At 42.4% G+C, this 23,947-nt stretch overlaps 2 protein-coding genes across 3 annotated transcripts in view; one reads left to right on the top strand and one right to left on the bottom strand.

Annotated features, from left to right (window-relative positions):
• LOC140191368 (protein Wnt-6-like) overlaps positions 1-7,447 on the bottom strand; it is a 30,801-nt gene extending 23,354 nt beyond the window's left edge. The window contains exons 1-2 of one of the 2 annotated variants that reach the window (XM_072248718.1): positions 6,660-7,447; positions 2,375-2,671 (exon numbers count right to left, since the gene is read on the bottom strand). In XM_072248718.1, the coding sequence (XP_072104819.1) occupies positions 2,375-2,547 (173 nt within the window). In that variant the 5' untranslated portion in view covers positions 2,548-2,671; positions 6,660-7,447. Of the gene's footprint in view, positions 1-17; positions 39-2,374; positions 2,672-6,659 lie in introns of those variants that run through there. The other variant, XM_072248717.1, reaches the window with a different exon arrangement.
• wnt1 (wingless-type MMTV integration site family, member 1) lies at positions 4,754-22,125 on the top strand. Its single transcript, XM_072248716.1, has 4 exons — positions 4,754-4,983; positions 5,124-5,377; positions 7,198-7,463; positions 21,291-22,125. The coding sequence occupies exons 1-4, from the start codon at positions 4,892-4,894 to the stop codon at positions 21,777-21,779; spliced, it is 1,101 nt and encodes a 366-aa protein (XP_072104817.1). The 5' UTR covers positions 4,754-4,891; the 3' UTR covers positions 21,780-22,125.
• The last annotated feature ends 1,822 nt before the right edge of the window (positions 22,126-23,947 follow it).

The raw sequence follows: 23,947 nt of genomic DNA, 5'->3' as shown, positions 1-23,947 counted from the left end.
GAAGAGCTTCAACCAACCTTTATAGTAAATGGAGCTGCTCTTCCTGGAGGTACATTGGGCATCATCAGAGCAAGGAAGCAGTTTGAAGACAGCGAAGTCTGAGTGGAAATTGGATAAAAATTTTAAATCACGGGTACTTGGAATCTCAGTTACACCCAATCTAGAGGTGGATGCTGACTGAATACACTACATTGAAAAAGTGCAAATGAATCACTGTTTCATCTGGAAGTAAAGATTGGGTCGTTGGATAGTAAAAGGAGGTAAAATGGCCAGTGTTGCAACTCCTGCAGTAGATGGGAAGGTACCAAGAAGAGTGCAGTGGGTGAAGGTAGGAGAACAGAGCAGGTAGTCACAGACGTAACAGTCTTAGGAATGCTGAAAGGGAAGGGCAGGATTGGAATTCTGTTGAAGAGGATAACCCATTAAATATGGAGGCTGGTGGAGTGGAAGATAAGAAAGAGGGTAACCATATCCCTGTTCTAACTCGGAGGCGATGAGTTTGAGAGTGTGGCAAATGGAGGAGAAATGCCTGAATATCCTGCCATCTATAGTAAAAGGGAAGCCACAGTCAGGGAAAAAGAAAGTCATATTAAAGGCACTGAGAAACAAATGGTAAAAGGTGTGAAGGTGTGAAATGCAGATCAGAGCTGCTGCTGAGACCAGAAAGCAAATGGCCAGCAGATCAGGCACTGTCCATGAAGAGAAAACTGAGTGAATGACCTTACAGCAGATCAAGCTAATTGTACTATAAACAGTGAAAGTGCATTATCTGACTGTGTTGAATTTGATGTTGTCCTGCAGGCTAAAACATATCCATTCAGAAGATGAGATGCATCTTTGGGCCTCATTATAACAGTGCAAGAGGCCAGAGTAACATGGGAGGTAAATACCTGATGTCCCCCCATGACTGAATGAAGGTACTCTACAGTCACCCAGTCTGCATTTTGATTTTTCCAATGAAGACGAATTATACTCCAATTTGAGTTTTCAGTCTTCCTTTCACATGATGTGGACTGATTGGGAAAACTAAAACTGAGTTATCAAGGTCTGTTTCATAGTGAAAGATGGTGAGGGCTACAATTTTCTATTTACAATGTTCTTCAGAATTTTCTAGTCAGGACGTTTACATATTGTCTGATGCAAGTGTTTTGACATTATCATCCCTATTTATTGCATCTTAATGTGCTGAGGCAGGAAGCGAATAGGATTTGTAGAATAGATTTAAACTGTCTTTCTTACCTGCGGCAAAATCACTTCAGATTAAGCAGGGAATTTACTCTCAAAACAGGCACGCGTGGCAATGAATACTGTGGTGTTAGCGCATGGACTTTCAATTCATGAAACTCCTCGGATATAAATCTTCAAGAGTATAACGCAAGAACTCATGATATTCTGACCTTTGCCTGGGAATGTTCTGCCTCCTAAAACTCTATACTAATCACCATGATAGCCAATGAACAATGTTAACTAATGGGAACTGAAGCACATTCATTCTTATCCCCAGTTGTACAAGAAGCTAATCCGGCCATTTGATAGCACATAGGTTTCAATTAGTTCTAAATATTTCAATACATATTACCTTTTCGAAACTGATACCAACTTTCCGAAAGAAGTAAGCTCACTCTGATAATAAATACACAGTTAGCAGACTTTGAATTAGTTGCTTACATTTTCTCTATTTTTGTCACTCTGTGTTCTTGGGTCTGGAATGCTTAACCACTCTACTTGTCAGCATTGTAGTCTTTATCTCCATCGTTCTAGGACAGTAAAAGCCACGCTCTTATCTCTTATGCACAGAAAAATATATGTTTGACAGTCCCTCTTTTGATGACCTAGGGACTTTTGAGTCATAACACAGTTGGGGAGGATGATATATTTACAAGTCAGAATAGTGTGTGACTTGGAGTGGGGTCTGCAGGATGGGATGTTCTCTTGTGCTGACCTCCCCTAGGGTTTCTTGGCAATGGATGTAGCCCAGGCACTTTGTAGATGGCAGGCACTGCATCTGTCAAGCACTCATCCACACACGTGCAAAGTATTCCATAACATTCTTCATCGTTATACGGTGTGGAAACATGCTCTGAAAGCCCAATGTGTCCATGCTGACCATTAAACAACCGTCTACGCAAATCATACTTTTCACCTCCTGTCCTTATCGACTCCCCGACAGCAGCCAATTAACCCACAAACGGGCACATCCCTGGAAACTGGAAAACCAGGGAGAAACAAATACAGCCACAGCTGGAACGTGCAGACTCCACACAGACATTACTGAAGGTCAGGACAGAAACCTGGAGCTGCGAAGCAGCATCTCTACTCGCTGCCCACTTAGTAGGGTGAAAAAGTTTAGGGTGTCAGGAGATAAGTCACTCACCGCATGAGACCTGGCCTCCATGCTTCTGTGATTGGACCAGTTGAGTTTCCAGTCAATGGCAATCCCCTGGACGCTGATGGTGAGAAACTTGGCAATGGTGTCAAGGGTGGGTGGGTGAACTCTATCTTGTTGGAAAAGATGATTGCATGACTCCTATATAGTGAAAATGCCATTTACCGTTTAACACTCTAAAGTAATTTCTGCATGGGAACAGTTAACTTTGAATCTGGTGCAAGACTTAATTATGTAGAACTAATAACATTAAATGCTGGAAATACTTGACATCAAGGGCAGCATCTGTGAAGAGAGAACAGAGTTAATGTTTCAGAACAATGACCTTGCAACATTTCTATCTTTTTTTTTGCATTTATGTCCATTCCTTAACATCTGCTTTCGAATTTTCCTTCTCTATCACAGTTTTTCTCAGTTACCCTCTGACCAAGCCACCAGCGCATGTTGTCGATTCCAAACTCCATATGAGCAAGACAGTGCAACAGTCAACCATTTCTCATTACACGTACACCAGTGTCAATTGCTAATGATTTTTTTGCAAAACTAGACATAGCAGTCATCAGAAGACACAAAGAAGACACAAAAATCAATTCGAAGTGTCAGGTCAAGCAAAACACAATCAAATGCCCCCAGCTGACAGCAATCAATCCCAAATCATTGACTCTTCTGTTTTAATTGAATTATTCACGTTTGCCTCAAGTATTTACTGTTTTGATTGTCTGAGTATATTTTGCAGTGAGAATGAGGAGTTTTCAATAACGTGTAAGTCTTTTGCCAGTTGTGTCGACTGCTTTGAGAATGTGGCTACTGTTTTAACCGGCATGGTTAAACAACTGAGAAAAACTAAAGAGCTGGCCAGCTATTCACCATTGCTCCAACGGGCCGAGAGCGCCGCCCTGAGGTCAACTACAACCCAAAATCAGGTTAACACAGAGCCAAATTCATGCTACCCATTTCTTGCTTCTTTCGAATTCCTTGGCGGCAATAAATAATTGGCTCCCGCTAATGTGAGGGAAAGTCAAGGGTTTGGCAAATATTGATGATGCAGCTTGTATTAAATAGAACAATAAATCACAGCTTCTGTTTCTAAAGTGAACTGCTCACCAATGCAGTCAATTTCAGCACACTCGATTCAGTGTTAAATACACTTTAATGTATTATTAAACAATATTCGGGAATTCTGCCAGGAACCATCTTCACATTCTGACAGCTGAACATTTAGTTAAATACTCCATTGATCATCTTTTTTTGTTTTATAAAAGGCCTTTCTGGCTGTGGAGGCCAGGGAAGAAAGTCAAGCGGGATGATAACGGTTAAAGACGAAGGAATTGGGTATCTACGCTTTAAAGAATCTCTGCACTTTCGCTGAACCTATCATTGCAATCTACAACTTTAATTCAAATCCAAATCATCGACCTGAACTGAGACAAACCAAGAGAGATATTATAAAATGTCTACTATTTTTATCATACATATCTGCAATGCTAGTTTTTTTTTGAAAATGCGTTTGAAAAGCAGAAATCAATCAACTTTAGTCCAGATAAATTGGACTACAATGTCTCATATATAAAGATATCGCAGCAGCCACAGTGAAAACGATTCCTCCCTGATTAATATTTTGGGTTTAACTGAGGGGTGGTAGGAGGCGGGAATGGTTTCCTTATTTGTTTTCCTTTTAAATATGAATATATTCAGCTGAAGATAGCCCTGAAAGAAACGCGAGCTTTTTGGCCCTGCCCGTGACGGCTCGGACATACTGAGAGCGACCTTCAGCAATCTTCTCTGTTCAGCCAAAGGAAAACGCGAAGCTGCGGCAGAGGCGTCAGGAATTACTTAAGTCTCGAGATCTGTCGGCGATTCCCAACGAATAACAGACGCAGTCTGAAAATGTTCTTCATAAACAGTGTAGGAAGCAACGCCAGAAACGATTCCTTTGGACGCGCATCTTCTCATTGCGCCCTGGTTATCTGAAGATCAGATTCAAAGATACATTTTTTCGAAGAAATGTTTCTCTCGCTGTGGGAATAAATGAGGCTGATTACTACAGAATTGTTTCAGTTACATAGCAGTAGCTTATTGCAGTTGCCTGAAAGTTATTGAACAATAGGAGTGAAGTGGTCTTACATGGACATTAACCGTTTTAATCTGCTGTCTTTCAACTAGTGGATGATGGACAGATTGATGGAAAGCTCTTGCGTCCCATCTCGCAGGCAATAGGGGAAAGAATGTGTCGCGTTTCTACCATTGTTCCTCTAAACTCGGAGGCTTGCCGACACTTTTTTTTAAAGCGCTTTATACAAACTTATAAGCGCCAGGACGTCCCAGTTATGAGGCGTCTGTGACCAGATTGGAGAGGGCGCGCCAAAAGCTACCTGTTCCCCTTAAGTCTACCTCCGAAACTACATTATTTTTGGGGAGGGGGAGGGGAACGGCAACTAACTTAATCCATATTATATATGCTGTAAATATATATTTACTTTATGATCATTCCTAACCAGCATCATCATGAAATTAGTTCTGGGATTCAAGACTCTGTGGTTTCTGGCGTTCTCTTCACTTTCCCACACACTGGCAGTAAATAACAGTGGGAGATGGTGGTAAGTTTTGACCAATATTAGTCGTCAGTGAAAACAATTTAGCGTCTCTTTAACAGGGGTAAAACAGGTGCGAAGTTATTAAATAATGTTGGGAATCGAAAACATTGAGGTTGTTTATTCTGTTCATTGTTTTATTTCAGGGGAATTGTAAATATTGCGTCTTCTTCGAACCTATTGATCGACTCGAAGTATGTCCAACTAGTTTTGGATCCAAGCTTGCAGCTGCTGAGCAGAAAGCAGAGGAAACTGATCCGACAGAACCCGGGCATATTGCACAGTATCACAGGAGGGCTGCAGAATGCCATCAGAGAGTGCAAATGGCAATTCCGCAGTCGACGCTGGAACTGTCCAACATCTCAAACTCCTAACGTCTTCGGCAAAATCGTTAATCGAGGTAAGTTCTCTTAGATGAGAATGAGCAGCGACGGTATATACTTCACCCAGACAGGTGTCATCCAGGGGTACTCCAGCATTAGATCAGTATCACCGAGTCACTCTGCCGAGTGCAGCCTAGACTTGATCGATAGGAAGACCCTAATCGGGAATCATAGAATAAAAAGGAAATACTAGAAATACTCAGCAGGCCGGGCAGCATCCGTGGAGAGAGAAACAGACACAATGTCTCAGGTTGATGAGCATTTCCATCATGTTTTGTGTTTTGTGTTAACTGCTTTGGATATAATTCAAGCCAGTCTAGTGTAGCCCGGTTCCCTATCGAAACTCTTACCCCACTAACGAGGTTACCCTGTGCAGACCAGGTGTGAAAGCAGACGTAGATGAGGATAACGGGCTCTCACTGATACACGACAAGCTGGGCCCATAGCGAAATCCCAATCAGACGAAGCGATTGTTGTACCTAAACTCTTCCTGAACCATATGAGCGCCCTATCTGAGATGAGTCTGCCCAAGCCTGTTTAGGCTGGGGGTTCAGGGAACACCGACCTAGTATACTCGGTTCATATGAGACTGATCGGAAAGAGACTTGATTTCGCATAATAACCTGATTTATGTACTTGCCCAAGTTAAAGTTTCTTTTAATGCAGAAACCCAGTTACTACCCGGCTTAGACTAAATATGGAACGAAGCAGATTCGCTTTCCAGAGACGCGCCTGGTCTCGGGGCATGTCCTGAAGTAAAATGGAAAAACTGAAATGCCAGAAGCTGCCATCTCGACTTTCATAATTAAATCAAAATCCACTTGGTTACTAATGTTCCCTCTTCAACTGGGTAATCCTCTTAGAGTTGGTATTAGGGAGGTTCCCAACCTGATCCTAGTGCGGGGAACGGGTCTGTCATTGAAAGCAGAGAGCGCTGGAAGCACACGGGCTGTGTGTACAGGAGCTGAATTTTTATAGTTTGGAATTTCCAACCTCGCATTCCTGTTTGTTGCGAGTCAATATCGACACCCAAGCTGAAAGGGTGAAACAGCCGCTCTGGGATCTGATACCGAGCAGAGCATCAAATCCTCCTTGGCCAACAGATTGATTTGGGTGAAGGTTCGTTTTGACCTTCACATTGTTTGGGGAGCAAAGACATACTCCTCAACCAGAGTCTCGAAAAGCTACCCTGTGCTTACTGGGAGCGCCGGTCCCAAGATTCGGAACACCGTTTGGGCTTAGTGCCTCGGCTTCTGTTAAACCCACCCGTTCAACAGTTTTACCCAAAGTTTGACTCACTTTTAGTTTAGTACTCTAGCCAGGCTTCTTTCTGCTTCCAATTCCCGCATTCTTTGATCTTCGCTTTACAGCTCAGTGCACGCTGTTGCTTTTTCTGCATCTCCCTTTCTAACCCTTTCTCCCATATGTCTACGTTTTCCGCCTTTTCGCGTTGCCTCCCTAATTTGCTTGTGAATTTCGCCCCTCCGTTTCTCCAGAGTTCTCGGACTCTCAACCATGTCAGGTTTCTCCTGCATTTCCGTACACCTTTCGCACTTTCGACCCCATCTTAGCTCTCCCAGAGCCCAACGGCTGTGTGCCTCGCTGCTTTACTGCGTTTTGCGCCCAGCTCACTCGCTGCGCCGTTCCCAGTCGGAGGCTCCTGCTCTCGGTTTCACCTTTCTCTCTCTCCATTGCTTTGCTTGCCTCCTGACCCTGGTTCCGGCCTTCAATTTTTCCTTCTTCCCCGCCGCATCTTAAGGTTATTCCATTCTCTGGTCGTCTCTTTCTAATTCTTGGTCCTTTCTCTAACGTCTTCGATCCTTGTCCTCCCCTGCAGGCTGCCGTGAGACGGCCTTCATTTTCGCTCTGATCAGTGCGGCAGTGACTCATTCGGTATCTCGCTCGTGTTCCGAGGGCTCCATTGAGTCGTGTACGTGCGATTACCGACGGCGGGGACCCGGCGGACCAGACTGGCACTGGGGTGGGTGCAGTGACAACATTGATTTCGGCCGCGTCTTTGGCCGCGAGTTCGTGGACTCAAGCGAAAGGGGAAGAGACCTGCGCTATCTGACCAACCTGCACAACAACGAGGCTGGCAGACTGGTAACGATTACATGATTTCAGTGCATGAAATACGGCAATTGAGTACGTCAGTAACAGAATGAGCGGGGTGAAGTGTGTTTGCAAAACTAAAAGCGGATAACTTTAGGAATGACCCTCTCTTCCAACATTCCAGTTATATTCCCTAACAGGAATTTCCAGTATTTCTAATAGGAAAATTTCAGGTTAGACGTTCGTTGAACTGCCGTCAAAATACAAACATGACGTAGGACCCCAGTTTTAAAAGCGACGTGCTGCGGATTAGGGAAATATGAAATAAAGACGAAAACGCTATAATACTCAGGGGTCAGCCAGGATCTGCGGAGAGGAGAAATAGAGTTACTGATTCAGATCAACGAGTTTTCTTTGAAATGTGGATAAGCTTTAGGTAGCAGAGAAGGGTGAGGGTGGAAGGAACAAAGGGGAATGCCTTTAGCGGGGTGGAGCTTCGGCGACCGGGCATGACACAAGAGCTGGGAGTGCCTGCTGAGAGAGAGTGGTGAAGGTGCGTTAATCGCAGCTCCTCTGTCTGGGAAAGGTGTAAATAAAAGATGCACGAGAACGGGAGAGAGAACAAAATAAAGCAGGAACTGCGGGGTACAAAATAAGGCCTCTGCTGGAAATCTGAAATTAAATAGAATATTGGAAATATCCAACAGAGCTGGCAGCATCTGTGGAAAGTTAAAATAAAACAGAGGTTTTTCAGTTTGATGGTGTTTCATCAGAATTGACCAGTTCTGATATATACTGGAAAGGCTGGTTATCTGAAATTGCTGAGTTCAGTGTTGTCCTGATTGCTGTAACATGACTATTCAAAATACTGTTCCTTACATTGGGTATCATTGGAGTAGTGTTAGAAACCAAAGAAAGAGGGGTCAGAGTGGTAATGTGGTGAAGAGTTAAAAGGATGGGTGACACATTTGAGAGCCCTTGTCAACTACAGTTGACGGGAAGCTCTGCGTCATTCTTGTGCAGTGGGTAGAGGTGGTCAATATTCATCCATTCAAGGGATGTGAGCTTTGCAGCATGAGCCAGCATCTTGTGCCTATCCCTAGTTGCCCTGAAAAGGTGGTAGTGAGCTGCCTTCCTGAACCACTGCAGTCCCTGAAGTGTGAGGAGGGAGTTCCAGGATTTTGACCCAGCATTGGTGAAGGAATATTGATACATTACCAAGTCGGGGTGGTGTTTAGCGTGGAAGGCAACATCCAGGTGGTGGTGTTTGCTATGCAATCTCTATTTGGTTTCTCCAATGTAGAGGAGACTACCTCATGAGCACCAAGTATAAAAGTAGTAAAAGTGACAAGTACTTCACCTGAAAGTTCTGTTTTAACCCTTGGATGGTGGAAAGTGAAGAGGTGAAAGGGCAGCTGTTGCATCTTGTGTTTACTTGGGAAGGTGAGGTGAGAATGGGAATGGATATTGGCGGAGATGGAATGGAGTAATAGAGGAATGGGTCCTTTGGAATACTGAAAGGGGAGGTGAATGTTACAGAACATATTCCATTGGATGTGGAGGTTGGTGGGGTGGAAGATGATGATCAGCCCTTGCTCTGGATGAGAGCAAGAACATGGGAGGTGGAGCAGAGGGAGTTGAGAGGCCTGTCAAACCTGGTGGAGGAAGGGACAGTGTGGGCACGTCTCCATCAGAACAGACAAGACAGAGACAGAGTAACTGGAAGAAGGGAATGGAATCCTTACAGGAAGCAGGGTGGCAGGAGGTTACCAGAGTCACCCTGGGCCTTACAGTCAGAACAGCAGTAAGTATATTTTTTAATTTGTCAGGTTTTTTTTGGATATATTTCATTCAATTACATCATTACCAAATTAGAATGCTAATATTGGGTGTCACTCTTTGCCTGTGATGTTGCAAGGCAGGGGCTGAGCCTTTAATGCTGGCACAATTAGCATGTGGGTGGAGTGGAGTTGAGGGACTGCTCATGGGACGTCCCAAATGTGCTGCTGCCAAATTCTACCAAGCAGCTGCGAATGGAGCATTGGATAAGCCAGCCCATGAGGCTGACTGGTCTCCACTGGCAACATTCGCCTTTCCCTCTTGGCCCAGAGGCAATGGACATATTCTTAACTAAGGCTCACATTGTCATTTGGTGGTGCTGATCCTGAATGAACTATGTTCGTAAAATTGGACGTGGGTTAAAATTGATCCACCAGCTCCCAGGTTCTCCCTTGGCCAGCTGCACCATAAGTTGATCGTTGATGCCAAGGATATTCCATTTCAAATAAGCACTTGTTGTGGAGAAAGCTTTTTGAATGACATTGCTCATGATATCAGGCAGCTGCAGAGGGAAACAGTGAATGGGCCAGATCATTGTTTTCAACCAATGTACAAAGTTGACTGACTTAAGCTGAGCCCTGCAGAGAAAGCGATGTTCCCCATTAGAGATGTACTCCACTTGTTTCTCAAATGCCCCAAGTAGTTTTGCTGCTACGCTGTTGTAGCAATTTGGACAGAGCCAGCTCCCACACACAGCACTAATGAAAATAGGTACATCACATCTTTTGGTGACATTAATTGAATGGTAACTTAGCTGACAGATCAGGAAAATCTGAAATAAACCAGAAAATGCTCAAAACACTCAGCAGGTCAGGGAGAGAAAACACTGACTGAATCCTCTCTTTCCCAGTTCTGACTGTGTCTCTCTCCACTGATGCTGTCTGACCTGCTGAGTGTTTGTAACATTATCTGTTCTTATTACAGATTTTCAACATCTGCTGTTTTGTTATGATTTTCAGATTGGGAGAAACTCCCACTTCTTTGTTTTGAATGGCATCAGACCATCTTTTACATAAATGGGAACAGGCAGATAGTGTAATAAAGGTCACACCTCAAACTATACTTTATTAGAGTGGCGTCGTTGTGTTTGACACCTCGATTAAGACCATAAGACATAGGAGCAGAATTATGCCATTTGGCCCATCAAGTTTACTCCACCATTCGTTCATGGCTGATTTATTTTCCTTCTCAACCTTCTCCCTCCTGCTTTCTCCCTTTGAAACCCTTACTAATTAAGTACCTATCAACATCTACTTTAAATACACCCAGAGAGTTGGCCTCCACAGCCACCTATGGCAACACATTCCACAGATTCACCATCCTCTGGCTAAAGGGATTTCTCCTTATCTCTGATCTAAAGAAGTATCCTTCTATTCTGGGGCTACACCCTCTGGTCCTAGGTTCTCTCACTAATGGAAACATCCTCTATCCAGGCCTTTCAATGTCTTAATTATTATACTATCCCAGTTTCACAATTTATGTTGCAAAGCCAAACCTGGTAATGTTCCCAGATGATCTACTACTTGGAATATTTTTAAATTCTGGTGGAGCCAGCGGGACCCCCATCTCTTCGCTAATGAAATACTTCAGATGAGTTCAGATGTCAGTGAGGCAATGTGGTCAGAGAGCAAAATGGTAAGAAGATCTATAAGTAGCTGAGATATTCTGTCCCCCATATTTGGAAGTCAATCACATGTCCAGAATTACAGAGAAATGGCTTTGATTAGAGAGGAGAGGTTCCCATCTATCTTTATTAACTCAGAGGAAGTCAATCATTTGCCTGTATGCCATGGAGCCTCAGACATACTTAGAAAGGTCAGTGTGCCTTGTCGGTAATTTGAGACTATATCAAATTACAAACAAGAGCAACCTTCATGAGGCCTGCTCCTCCACCCCAAGTCTTTCCAGGTCTGGAGGAATCCCAAGAGCCCCCAATTTCAATGTCTTTCCCAGGAAACATTGCTCACATCTCTTCTTATGCAGTTGGCTCTGGGTTCTTATCTTCTGGGGAATTAGGTTAATTATAGAATCCTGACAACCTGAGCTTTAAATGTGTCATCTCTCAGTATTCCTTGCCAGGGTTTTCCCAAATTACATTTTTAATTGGTACAGTCACAGCATTAAATCCCAACCCATGATTTGACAACAGTTTGCCCTGACAACTGCAACCCAGGTGCAAGAAATGGGATAAAACTATTATCCTGGTACATAGAAGCTTGTTGGGTGGGTATGTATTGCGGGAATTGAGAAAAGGGAGGACTGCTCCAGAGCTTTTTGAAGTTAAGACCAAGTTACTTACATGGAGGGGCATCTATTTAGGACAGAGGTGAGGAGGAATTTCTTTAGCAGGAGGGTGGTGAATCTGAGGAGGCCAAGTCATTGGGTATGTTTAAGGCAGAGATTGATAGGTCTTCGATTAGTCAGCGTGTGAAAGATTCCAGGGAGAAGGCAGGAAAGTAGAGTTGAGAGGGAAAATGGATCAGCCATGATGAAATGGTGGAGCAGACTCGATGGGCTGAATGGCCTAATTCTGTTCCCTACTTTTTATGGTCTTATGATAGCAAAAAATGTTCAATTTCCATCAATAACATATTTCACATTGACAGGAACAGTACTAAATCACTCATTAGAAAATTTCAGTCTCTGATGGCATTGCTTGTCAGGTGACCTGCTGCCAGGGGTTGGGTTTGCATGATGTGATGTAATATGAGGTGCTTCATTCTGGTTCTGAGGTGCTTGAGTAAGCAAAGCCTGCCCTTTTAAAACCATATCATTCTAACACAAGGTCCAAAATTGGGTCAGGACAGGGTGAATTGGTAGGGAAAGTTCAGAGGCTTGCAGCTGAGTTTCTAGCTCCAGGTCAAAAGAAACCAAGGCAACTTTACAAAATACCCATACCTATTTTAACATGAAGAGAGCTTGTAAAATGACATTCTGTCCTTTAAGGCTAGACAATTTTAAGTGGCAATAGATGATACCATTAAGCATTCAGTAGCCATGAGTTCATTGAACATTTGTTTGTAGAAAAGTGCCAAACTACGCAAACAGGAATAGTTTTGCTATTAGGGGGTCACTATATCTGGATGTTTTTTTAACTTTTTCTCTGTAAAATGTGACCTAATTACTTGAAAGTGACATGGACATAGTGACAAATGAAGAATTAATGGAACCTTGGTCAATGGCGAGATCTGAAGCAACATGTGGATTGAGAAAGAAAGGGAAATAGAGGGGTTTCTAGAACAGAGATTGAAGAAAAAATTATGTTTGGGCAATCAGTTGACTAAATCATGTGAGAAATTTGCAAACCAATTTAATGTATTAAAAAAACCTTGGACTTTAAACACCAAGACAAGGAAAGCAACGTGCAGAAAGTAACTTGAGAAATTGGCAGGTAAAAGAAAAGAAAAGGGGCCTGAAAGAAAATAAAAGCAATGAAATGTAAAAGCAGCAATGAAACAGGTGGGAAACACATATTAAAACCACACAAAATGTTTCCCAGGGCACAGAAATGCAAAACTGAGTTTTTAAACGTGAGCTGAGCTGCGAGTAAAAACAGTGCAAAGTGAAGGAGGAGAGAGAAAAAAAGCAGAGAAATTGAGGTGATCAGTTAAAGAGGAGAAAGATCACACTATTTAACAAAGACTATGTGAACAGGTTGCAATATAATTCAAAAAAAGAGGAAAGGAAATGTGTCAAGATAGAGGGAAAATAAATACAAGTTGCATTAGATGATAAAAGAGAAAGCAAACAGATTACAATCAATGTTTAAAAGGAGAAGTAAACAGGTTAAGGAAGACAAAAATAAACAAGTCACAATGGACATTAAAAGAGAGAAAAGGTAAATTAGCTATACTAGAAGCTGAAGCTGAATTGTTAGTTAACAGATCACAAGTCAGAGCAAACAGAAAATAAACAGGTCGCAATTTAGTTGAAAGAGGAAAGAGATTACAACAATGATGAGAAAGCAAATTAGTCAAAATTAAATTGAATGAAAAGAAAAGCAACTCACAAACATGGGAACATAAAAGGTTCAAAGGGAAACATACATGGGTCACAAAAAATGGTTAAAGAGGAGAGAGAAATAGGCCACAAGGGTGATTCAAGAGGAGAAAGTCAACGGGTGACAATAGGAGGGTTAGGTTGGTTAAAGCAGAAGAAAGTAGGACATTGAAGATAAAGAAGATAAAGTAAAGTTATGACAACAGATGAAAGAGAAGTTAAGTAGATTATAAGTGAGTTTAACAGAGGAGAAAGTTAATAGCCCTCAATAGAGTTTAAATCAGGAGAAAGTACAGTAGAGTTTAAAGGAAAGAAAACAACACAACCACAAGCGAGATTAAGGAAAAGAAAACAAAGAAATCACAATAAAAGTTAAAAGGGGAAATTTTACCGGGTGGTAATATATGTTACAGGAAGGTACATGGGGCATAGTGGAGTTTAAAGAGGAGGAAGTAACCCACTCACAAATGAGGTTAAAGCCAAAGAAAATATACAAGTCACATTGTAGTTTAAAAGAGGAGAAAGACAACAGGTCACAGGAGGGCTCAGAGGAGACTGAAGGCTCACATTAAAGGGTAGGAAACCAGAAGGCTGAGTTTCATCATTTGATGGTCTCCTGCAGTGATACAGGACATACTAGGGAGTAGACACATTCAGCACATAAATGTAGCATAAAATCAAATAACCTTATAGCAACTCAGAAGGAGGCCATTCAGCCCACTCTTTGAACGCTGGCTTCAATGAGAGCCGTTCCATCAGTCCCATTTTCCTTCTCATTTTCCTGTAGCACTGCAGTTTATTTTCTCACATGCAGCTAACAAAGTTCCCCTTGATTCTTTTTGCTATTAATCTGCACCAAGGAAGAATTTACAAGAGCCAGTTAAGCTACCAGCACATGTGGGAGGAAACCAGAGCACCCAGGGTCACAGGGAGAATGGACAAACTCCACACAGTCAATGTCTAAGGTTAGGATCGAACCCAGATCTCTGGAGCTCTGAGTTCTGTGTAATGGAGCTCACAACTCCAATGGTAGAGCCTGGGTACTGGAGAAGAGGTGGTTGGAGTAAGTTCCCAAGGCGGAGATTGTTGTGGAGTGTTACCTTCCCTGGGCTAGAAACTTGAGGATTCAATAGAGAACTCTCAATTAAAGTTTCAAAGATAGCATAGAAAGCACTTGGTTGCAGCCTGGTAAATGGCATGACAATAATGAATATCACAACAAGAGGTAAGTGTATCTTTATATGGACACTACGCAATAACGAGACTTCTGGTATATGAATTATCTGGATATATTGGCAGATCAGCATCTCTCTCAAGGCATTGTTGTACATGTAATTGGGAAGATTCTGAACTTTGATAGAAACAGTTAGTCTTCCTAAACAACCCAGCATTAGCAATCATTTCTACTTTAGCACAAGATATATTTTGCGAGCATAACATTATTTAAGAAGTCAATTTAGTATTTAAAGGCATCCGTTAGTCTTACGAGACCATGGATTTGCACCTTGGAAGGTTTCCAGGGTGCAGGCCTGGGCAAGGTTGTATGGAAGACCAGCAGTTGCCCATGCTGCAAGTCTCTCCTCTCCATGACACCAATGTTGTCCAAGGGAAGGGCATTAGAACCTATACAGTGTTGTCGCAGAGCAATGTGTGATTAAGTGCCTTGCTCAAGGACACAACACATTGCCTCGGCTGGGGCTCGAACTCACGACCTTCAGGTAGCTAGTCCAATGGCTTAACCACTTGGCCACGTGTCCACACAGAATTTAGTAATTATATGCACAGGATCAAAGGTTTGCTCTACCACTGAAAATTGGGCCGGATTGTACTGCCTGTGTTTCTGAAGAGAAACCATGGCAAGTAAGTTCCAATCTTGCGTGGAGCTGCTCTAAGTCCAGCAGAAACTGTGTTATGGCAGTTGCTACCACTCTGCTTCATTGCTGAATACATCGAATATTGAGGCTGACTTTGGTTGGACACTCCACTGGGGAATCTATCATCGTCACATCTGGTATGGCATTGCAGAGCCTGATCGTTTCAATGGAGTATTCTCGATTGTGGCAATAGGGAAGAGAAGTGTCTTTTTAAAATACTTCCACTTAAGTTTTATCGATTTGTAATTGTCTAGTATTTTAATTGCATTTTTGCACTTCAATTTTAAGTCTTTAAAGTCTTTGAATACTAGGGATATTCAAAGTCTGCAAAAGAAAACGTGCTGAGCTTTGGTAGGAAGAGGTCTAGCACTGACTCCAGTCAAGATCAGGGGCAGGGCCTCAGCAGACACAGCTGCTTGAGGTTTGGCTCAGGCTTGCCACTTGACCTCTTGTGTGAGAACAAAGCCAACACTTTATCTGCCTGCTGAAGGGTCTTGGCCCAAAGCGTCGACTGTACTCTTTAGATGCTGCCTGGCCTGCTGAGTTCCTCCAGCATTTTGTGTGTGTTGCTTGGATTTCCAGCGTCTGCAGATTTTCTCTTGCTTGTGACTTTATCTGCCTCAGTGACTCCTGGCTAGAGTTCAAGTTCAGCAAAACCTCTCCCATTTGGAGTATCAGTTTGTATAGAAATGAAATGCACAACATTTAATACTGGTAGTCAAGAAGCTAAAATCTTCGGATTATGGAAATCTGAAATGAAAACAGAAGATGTTGGAAAATGTTCAAAGGGTCAGGCAGAGAGAAACAGAGTTCACATTCCAAGTCGCATATCATCAGATGATAGAAACTAAACACAATTTTAACATTACAAAGAAGGGTGGAGAGAATAAAAGTAATCATGATTATATGTAAAGACCAAAAGATACTGGATGATAAAACTGCTAGCGGTGCTTGGTAATGCAGATGGTCTGGATGGAGGAGAGGGTGAATCAGAATACAGGGATGCTGATGGAAACCAGTGTTAATAGGTGCAAAGCACTGCAGTAGCTTAAAATCTAAAAAGAGAATGTTGGAAATACTGAGCAGGTCAGGAGGCTCTGTAAGAAATTAATGTATCAAACATTACAGGTTAATGACCTTTCGACAGAACTAAGCATCTTTGATGTAGGTTGGAAATGCTGGTTATGTGAAATGCTGCTTATGTTACCTAAAGCCTTATAAGGTATTGGTCAGACTGCACTTGGAGTATTGTGAGCAATTTTGGGCCTGTTATCGAAGAAAAGATGAACTAGTATTGGGGAAGAGTCCAGAGGAGGTTCATGAGAATGATTCTGGGGATGAAAGGGTTAACGTATGAGTAGTGTTTGATGGCTGTACTCACTAGAGTTTAGAAGAATGAGGAGGGGATCTCATTGAAACCTATCAAATACTGAAAGGCCTAGACAGAGTAGATGTGGAGAGGATGTTCCCTATGGTGGAGGAGTCTAGGACCAGAGGGCACAGACTCAGATTAGAATTATGTTCATTTAGAACAGAGATAAGGAGGAATTTCTTTAGCCAAAGCACAGATAGCTGTGGAAGCCAAGTCATTGGGTATATTTAAAGCGGAGGTTGATATGCTCTTGATTAGTCAGGGGATCAAATGTTACAGGGAAAAGTCAGAAGAATGGGGTTGAGGAGAAAATAAATCCGCCTTAATAGAAGGGCGGAGCAGACTCGATGGGCTGAATGGTCTAATTCTGCTCCTAAGTCTCACATCTTATCAAACTGCCACATTCGATGTTGAGTAAGGAAGCAACTGGAAGCCCAGGGTTACCCTGAAAGAAGAACTAGTAAGAGATTTTTTCTTTCAGTTAGTCCTGACGAAGGGTCTTGGCCCAAAACGTCGACTGTACCTCTTCCTAGAGATGCTGCCTGACCTGCTGCGTTCACCAGCATGATGTGTGTTGCTTGAAATTCCAGCATCTGCAGATTTCCTCGTGCTTCTGGACGTTAGGAACATTTGCTGGTGGTAGAGCTTTGACACAGTAACTTTCATTCCCTGCAAGTGTGGCTTCTATCAGATGAGTATAAGTGGAACTGCAAAGTTCCCTCGAATTTGTAATGACCAGTGCACGCAAAAATCTGGTTGCACAATTCTTTTGTCCAGTGACAACAACATGTGTGCTCTGACGAAAAGGAAATGTGATTGTGTGCAACTGTGAAATATACTTAACATGCCAACCCTTTGAGCCCAGTTTAAATTCCCTTGTGCGCTAGTAGCAAAAGATGTGTGCACACACACACGCAAACCTTAGGGGGAACGTCGCCGCAGTGGGTTGTTGATACTGGGTATGAAGCTGAACTGGTCTCCCAGCAGACTAATTTGTTGCACTGTTACCGGTGTACACTTCATGTCATCCCCTCTTCTCAATAGTTCTGTAAGATCCTGATTATCTGATTTGGTCTTTCAACCTCACGTCCAGAGAACTGATCAGTTTTTTTTAATTGAACCTTAAAAGAAAAACATTTCTTTATTGGTAAGTTAAAAACTTCCAGAGTAAACTGAATGTAGATATTGCTTTCTTGAGGACATATTATACATTGTCATCTGTTCCCTCACACCGATTTAATTTGCACTTTGTGTACCACTGGTTTGCCATATTGCACAGGGGTGTGTGTGTCTGTGTGTCTGTGTGTGTGTGTGTGTGTGTGTGTGTGTGTGTGTGTGTGTGTGTGTGTGTGTGTGTGTGTGTGTATGTATGTCTGTCCAGCAGCAGATTGGCTCGGTCTTTAGATTGGTGAAATAACAAAAAGACCAGAAGGTGTAGGAGAAGAGCGGTATTGGGCCCTTTTGTCCATCGAATCTACTCCACCATTCTTTTATGGCTGATTATTTTTTTCAACCTCATCCTCTTGCCTTCTCCCTGTAACCTTGGTGGGGGTGGTGGCATTTCAAAACAGAAAGACAAAATAAAAATGGTAAAACCAATGGAGAATATTAAAGGCATATGAAAACAGCAAAGTAGCCACTAGGGTCAGCAAAGAACAACATGCAATGAAATTGCTCCAAAGAGGTTTTTTTTTGATAATTATCTTTGTTGTCATCATGCTTTTCTCCAATCTGAAGATGTATTATTAGCTCTGTGGGTTATTCTATTGCAATTTCAGTGGGAGATCATTGACCTTGGAGTTAAAAGCACAATGAATCAGTTTGTCTCCTTGTCTGGGGGTTGTGCTGATCTTTCAGTGATGTTACAATGGGAGCTTAGACAATCTTTGTGGAGAATCATACCCCAAGTCTATAGGACCTTAAAGGTGTAAAATCAAAACACACAATTTATAACCTATGTGATTTGATCTTGCACCTAAAATATTCAGTGTTCAAAATACCCCTCCGTCCCTAACAGAAACAGAGAATTACTCATATCATAAACTATTAAGAAAACCAGCACTCCAGATTGAAGGGAAATTCACTTGTTTTCAGAACCATGCACAGCCACCATGGAAATACAAATAAGAACACATGACGTACTATATGGTTACGTAAGCCTGCATTGCATAGATGATCCAACTGCTGGCCTCGGACCTCCAGCCCGTTCCCCACAACTGAGAATTCCAAAGATTCACAACCATTTGAGAGAAGAGATGCGTCCTTGTCTGCATGTTAAATGGGCAATCCCTTACTCTGTAATTTGTTTTGGCCGGCAGCTTGTTTGTTCAGTAATCTGAAGACTATGGTATTAAGGACGGTTGAAAAGATAGCAGTACAGTATCAGAGTGGTTAAATTACTGCACCAGTATCCAGAGACCTGAACCATTGATCTTGTGACACAAGTTCTGGGGAACTTAAGTTCAAGTAATTAGATACATCTGGAATAAGAAATTATGACTATGAAACCACTGGATTGTCATAAAAATCTATCTGGGGTGATGATTTCTTTCAGAGAAGCAAATCTGCCATGATCACTTGGTTTGGCCAATCTGCGACACCCCATACTTTCTAAAATGGCATGGCTGTGATTCTGTTAACCCCAACAGTCCCTGCCATGAACAATTCTCTGTTGCTTTTGGATGAATTTTGAACACAGAATATCGTAGGGGCCTGGCCAAGCTACAATGTTTAAACACTGACCATCCCAGCAATTCTCACTTCGCTTGAAAGAGTAAAATCAATACGTGGTACAATCGTTGAACTTACTTGCAGTTTTCTTGGCCATGTGAAAAGTTGATCCAATTTCCCATGAAAGTGTGATAGAATTTCCAGAGTAATAGAATCATTGCATCACAAAGAGAGGGCATTCAGCCCATCGAAGTCCTGATGTCTCTCTGTAAGTGCAACTCCATCAGTCCTACCTTCCAGTTCTATTCCCAATAATCCCGTACGTTTCTTTCCCTCCAGGTGCTTCCTGGCCATGATGATTGAACCTGCTTTAGCCGATCTTTCAGGCAGTAACTACTTGCTTCATGAAAACAGTTTTTTTATTTCTCATGTCACCCTGTGTCTTTCACCAGTTATCTTTTGTTCTTGACCACTTGCCTGAAGCAGGTCCACTTTATGCACTTTTCCAGACTCCAGACGATTTTTGAACAGACCCATGCAAGTAGAACTGCACCTAAGGCTCTGTACGCTTCTGATGGGTCATGACATACAGTGTGTGTGTGTGTGTATATATATATATATATATATATATATATATATATATACACACACACACACATATTTGTATATATACACATACACAGTAGTTGAATAGCCATTTATACATCTTGAAGTTTGAACCCCAAATTCAACTCATAGATGTGTAAGGTAGTGAGTCTCCCTCAGCAGAGAGTTTATTAAGTAGTAGACCTAGATTTAAGGATTGGTGGGGATTTGACAAAAAAAAAATCTATCTTGAACAGAGGAAAGTGAGGTCTGGAATGCACTACCTGAAATTCTCACCACTTTTAAAAGGTACCTTAATGGATATCTCAGAAACTGTAAACTGCAGGCTCAGGAGTCTGAATGGGGACACACTAAACCATAGATGCTGGAATCTAGAGCAAAACAAATCAAAATGCTCGAGCAACTGGGCAGCTCCATTGGAGGGAAATGGACAGTCGACATTTTGAGTTGAGATCCTTCACTAGTTGTCCAGATGAAGGGTCTCGACCCAAAACATTGATTTTCCATTTCCTTTCACACATGCTGCCTGACCTGCTGAGTTCCCCCATGTCCATTGTGTGTTGCTTTAAATATTTGATTAGCAGTTCTGGTAATTTTTAATCCATCATATCTGGTCAATGTTAATTGGGTAATTACCAGAAATGCAGTCTTTTGCTACCCTCCTACTTTTCAATGCTAGCATCTACAACCCACAAAATCACCCATAATAACTTCTTAGTACTTTTACACTCGCTGTTGTCCAAACCATTGAGTGAATACAGGTTAAAACACAAATATCTCTCTGTCTATCTCTCTCTCACACACTCTCTCATTCTCTCTCTCTCTCTCTCTCTCTCTCTCTCTCTCATACACAATATGCACATAGACAGACATGCACACAAACATAAACACACACAGATACACGCACGGACACGCATACACATACTTCCGCACAGCACAATAAAACACACAACTATTGCAGGAAGCATCCCATCAACTGAACGTTTAATATTAGAAATTACTTCCCAAAAGTTGTCCCTGCCCTCCAAGTGTGTCCCTCTGTCCAAAATTTGGAGATCTTGGAACCGGAACTGGTTTATTATGGTCACGCGAAACAAGATACGTGAAAAACGTTTTTTGCGTTGTTTTCTGTTAGAATTAACTCATTCGTTACTAGCCCAGGAGCAAGAGTTGTAGGCTAGTAGGATGCAGAGTGCATCGCAACTGTTTATCGAGACTCCCAGACTACGCCTGTAGTATTGGACATCTCACTACGACATTATTACGTTCAGGATACGTCTCATTATCCACGGTACTTATCTCACTCCGGTGCCACCATGGAAGCACTTCGCCGAAAGTGGTTATTTGTATTTTTAAGATGTATCCGTTAGTGCGGAAATAACCCCTCCTCTGTCTCAAATAGACTGCAACAACAACAGTCCTCCGATATCCTGGCTAGGCTTCATTAATAGTAAGTTTATAACTTTTTCCAGTAGCAACATGTTTACCTATACTGATCGGTATTTATCGATTTCACAGACAGTCCATGCCGAGATGAGACAGGAATGTAAGTGCCATGGAATGTCTGGCTCTTGCACGGTTAAAACCTGTTGGATGCGGCTCCCCACCTTTCGGACAGTGGGTAACTTGCTCAAAGACCGGTTTGACGGAGCCTCCCGTGTGACCTACAGCAACAAAGGCAGTAACCGCGCCTCCTGGGCAGACATGCAACACCTGGAACCCGAGAACCCGGCTCACAAGCCACACTCTCCCCAGGACCTGGTCTACTTCGAGAAGTCGCCCAACTTCTGTACAGCCAACAGCAAAATGGGCACCACAGGTACCAGGGGCCGAGTCTGCAATAACACCTCGCTGGCCTTGGACGGCTGCGATCTGTTGTGCTGTGGGAGGGGATTCCGTACTCTGACCAAAAGGGTCACCGAGAGATGTCATTGTACTTTCCATTGGTGCTGCCACGTTAGCTGCCTGAACTGTACGACCACACAGACTCTGCACGAGTGCTTTTGAGGGCCAGGGCGTCTTCTTCTGGGGGGTTGGCTTGGGGTGGCAACGGGAACACAGGTTGACTCAGTCACGGGGATATCTGGAGGCAGTAGGGCGGGATACAATAAAGGGACTTTCTACGGAGCAGTAAAAGACTCATCGCCAAGAAAAGCTATGTGTAATAGATAGGTACTTCAAGGAGACCCTTGGTTCGTAAAGATTCGCTCAGTGCGTCTAGGATAAGCACAAATGTTGCATCAGGCAAAGCGAATTAGTAAGGTTTGAGACTGTCCACTAAAAAATTACTCTTCAGGACGCGAACCTGTTGGGGATTTGTGCCATAACCTCTTCCTCTCCCCAAAATAAATCATTGTACAAAGATATCTATATTAAACTTATAATTTATTGCTAGGTTTCCTTCTCGTTTCTTTCAGTGTAATTTACTGATTTAGCATCCAAGAAACAACACATTTGAACGGGACCGAAGTTTCCCCCCAGGAAACCCCGCCTATTGCTGTCTGTGTCATTTTAGTGCAGTGCCTCACCTGTCTGAAGCAAAGTAGCGTAGAATAGAATAGAACATAGAACGGTACTGGTCCTTCAGGCCGCGATGTTGTGCCGATCTTTTAAGAGTAGAGAAGTTCAATATCTCTCGACATGGCATAGGCAATGGTGAATACAACACAGATCTAAACAGGGGGCAACATCCGCCAAAAGCGAATGCGAGCCCAGGCAGTGAACAGCCTACAAGAGGTCGGCACAGCCAGCCTGGTGGTTTCGGGCTTGTGGGTCTAGTTATTGAAAGGGCCATCCAGAAACCTCAAAACTAAAACATTAGTCGCCAAAACTCTGCCTTTTAAAATAGAAAGCTATGTTTTCTATTTAATGCATGCCTAGCAATTTGCAGAATTCTTTATTGGAGCTTTTAATGAATTTTCGCGATCAGTAGAGTAAGCATCAGAACAGCTGATTTCCGGCCCGCCCCACCTTTGCCATGTGTCTCATTTGGCCTTTAACTTGACAAAAGTTGTTGACTTTACTGAGGCCGCCGTTCCTGATTCTGGCAGAAATTGTGCCGGCTTCGAGATGTCTTTTCTGTCCTTGCGTTTTCGTGCAAACATAAGCGCGTACCGCTGAACGCAAAATCTACCACGAACAAGAAGATAGCTTTATAAATAGTCACTTCAATGTTTAGAACTGTTGCTTTAAAAAAAAATATATATATATGCTTCCGTGTACCAAGAGTAGCAGCGTGGTGTAGTTTGAGCAATATCACTGAAACTGGGTTACACATGGGCATTTTAAACATTGTCATTCCTCTACCTGTGAACAACCTAATTTTAAATTACCTTACAAACTGGACAGGAAGTGCAGTTATATTGCTTGACAATAACTGATATCCTTGCGAATTACATAGAAACGTTCAAAAGCTTTGAAAACTTTATCGACAGTATCAACTTAATTTACAATCCTCCTAATGCCAACATTTAGAAGAACTGTTCAATGATTGATCATTCTTGTAGGAGCATGGCCAGTTTTGTGGGTGGAATCGGCTCTCTTTTAACCTGCGCAAAAGTGCAAAAATTAGATTCGCGCAAAATGTATATTTCGCCATTTTGGACGATTTTTGCAGCAAATTACGGGACTACGTGGAAACTATTCTGGAGAGTTTAGCACAGACACAAGCACTGTTTGGCAACAGGAGTAACGTACAACTGGACAATGCACTGGGTTGCCGTCAGAAGAAACTTGGATAATAAGGAGAGGGACATAAAGAAGCAACATATAGCAGATATTATAACACACCTGCAGCCACAAAAGTACTATATAATAAATAGCGCTGTATACGGAGGCAAAATCTAGTAATGAGCAAGAGAAACTACATCTGCATTTGGAATAAGCACAGTAAAATGTTGAGATCACAAAAAAACATTACAACTGCGAAATTATCGAATTTCTCTTAACATATGGTATAATGAATAGGAAATAACATAAATTAGTGATTTGCTTTAACTTGTGGAGGGTTCTGACTTAACTCTGCAACAACACAAAATCATGTTGGCCGGATTGCCTTTTCTACATTTAAAGTGCAACCGAATGACGGCTGTAACGGACTCAGTTATTAAATTCAGTGATCTGACCCACTGGAGAAGTTGAGTTTCTCGTTTTGATTTTGATCCTGGAAACAGGCT

Source organism: Mobula birostris, chromosome X, assembly GCF_030028105.1.
Source record: "Mobula birostris isolate sMobBir1 chromosome X, sMobBir1.hap1, whole genome shotgun sequence".
Taxonomy (NCBI): Eukaryota; Metazoa; Chordata; class Chondrichthyes; order Myliobatiformes; family Myliobatidae; genus Mobula; species Mobula birostris.
Note: the sequence above shows the minus strand (reverse complement) of the source record. Positions and strands in the feature narration are given on the sequence as shown.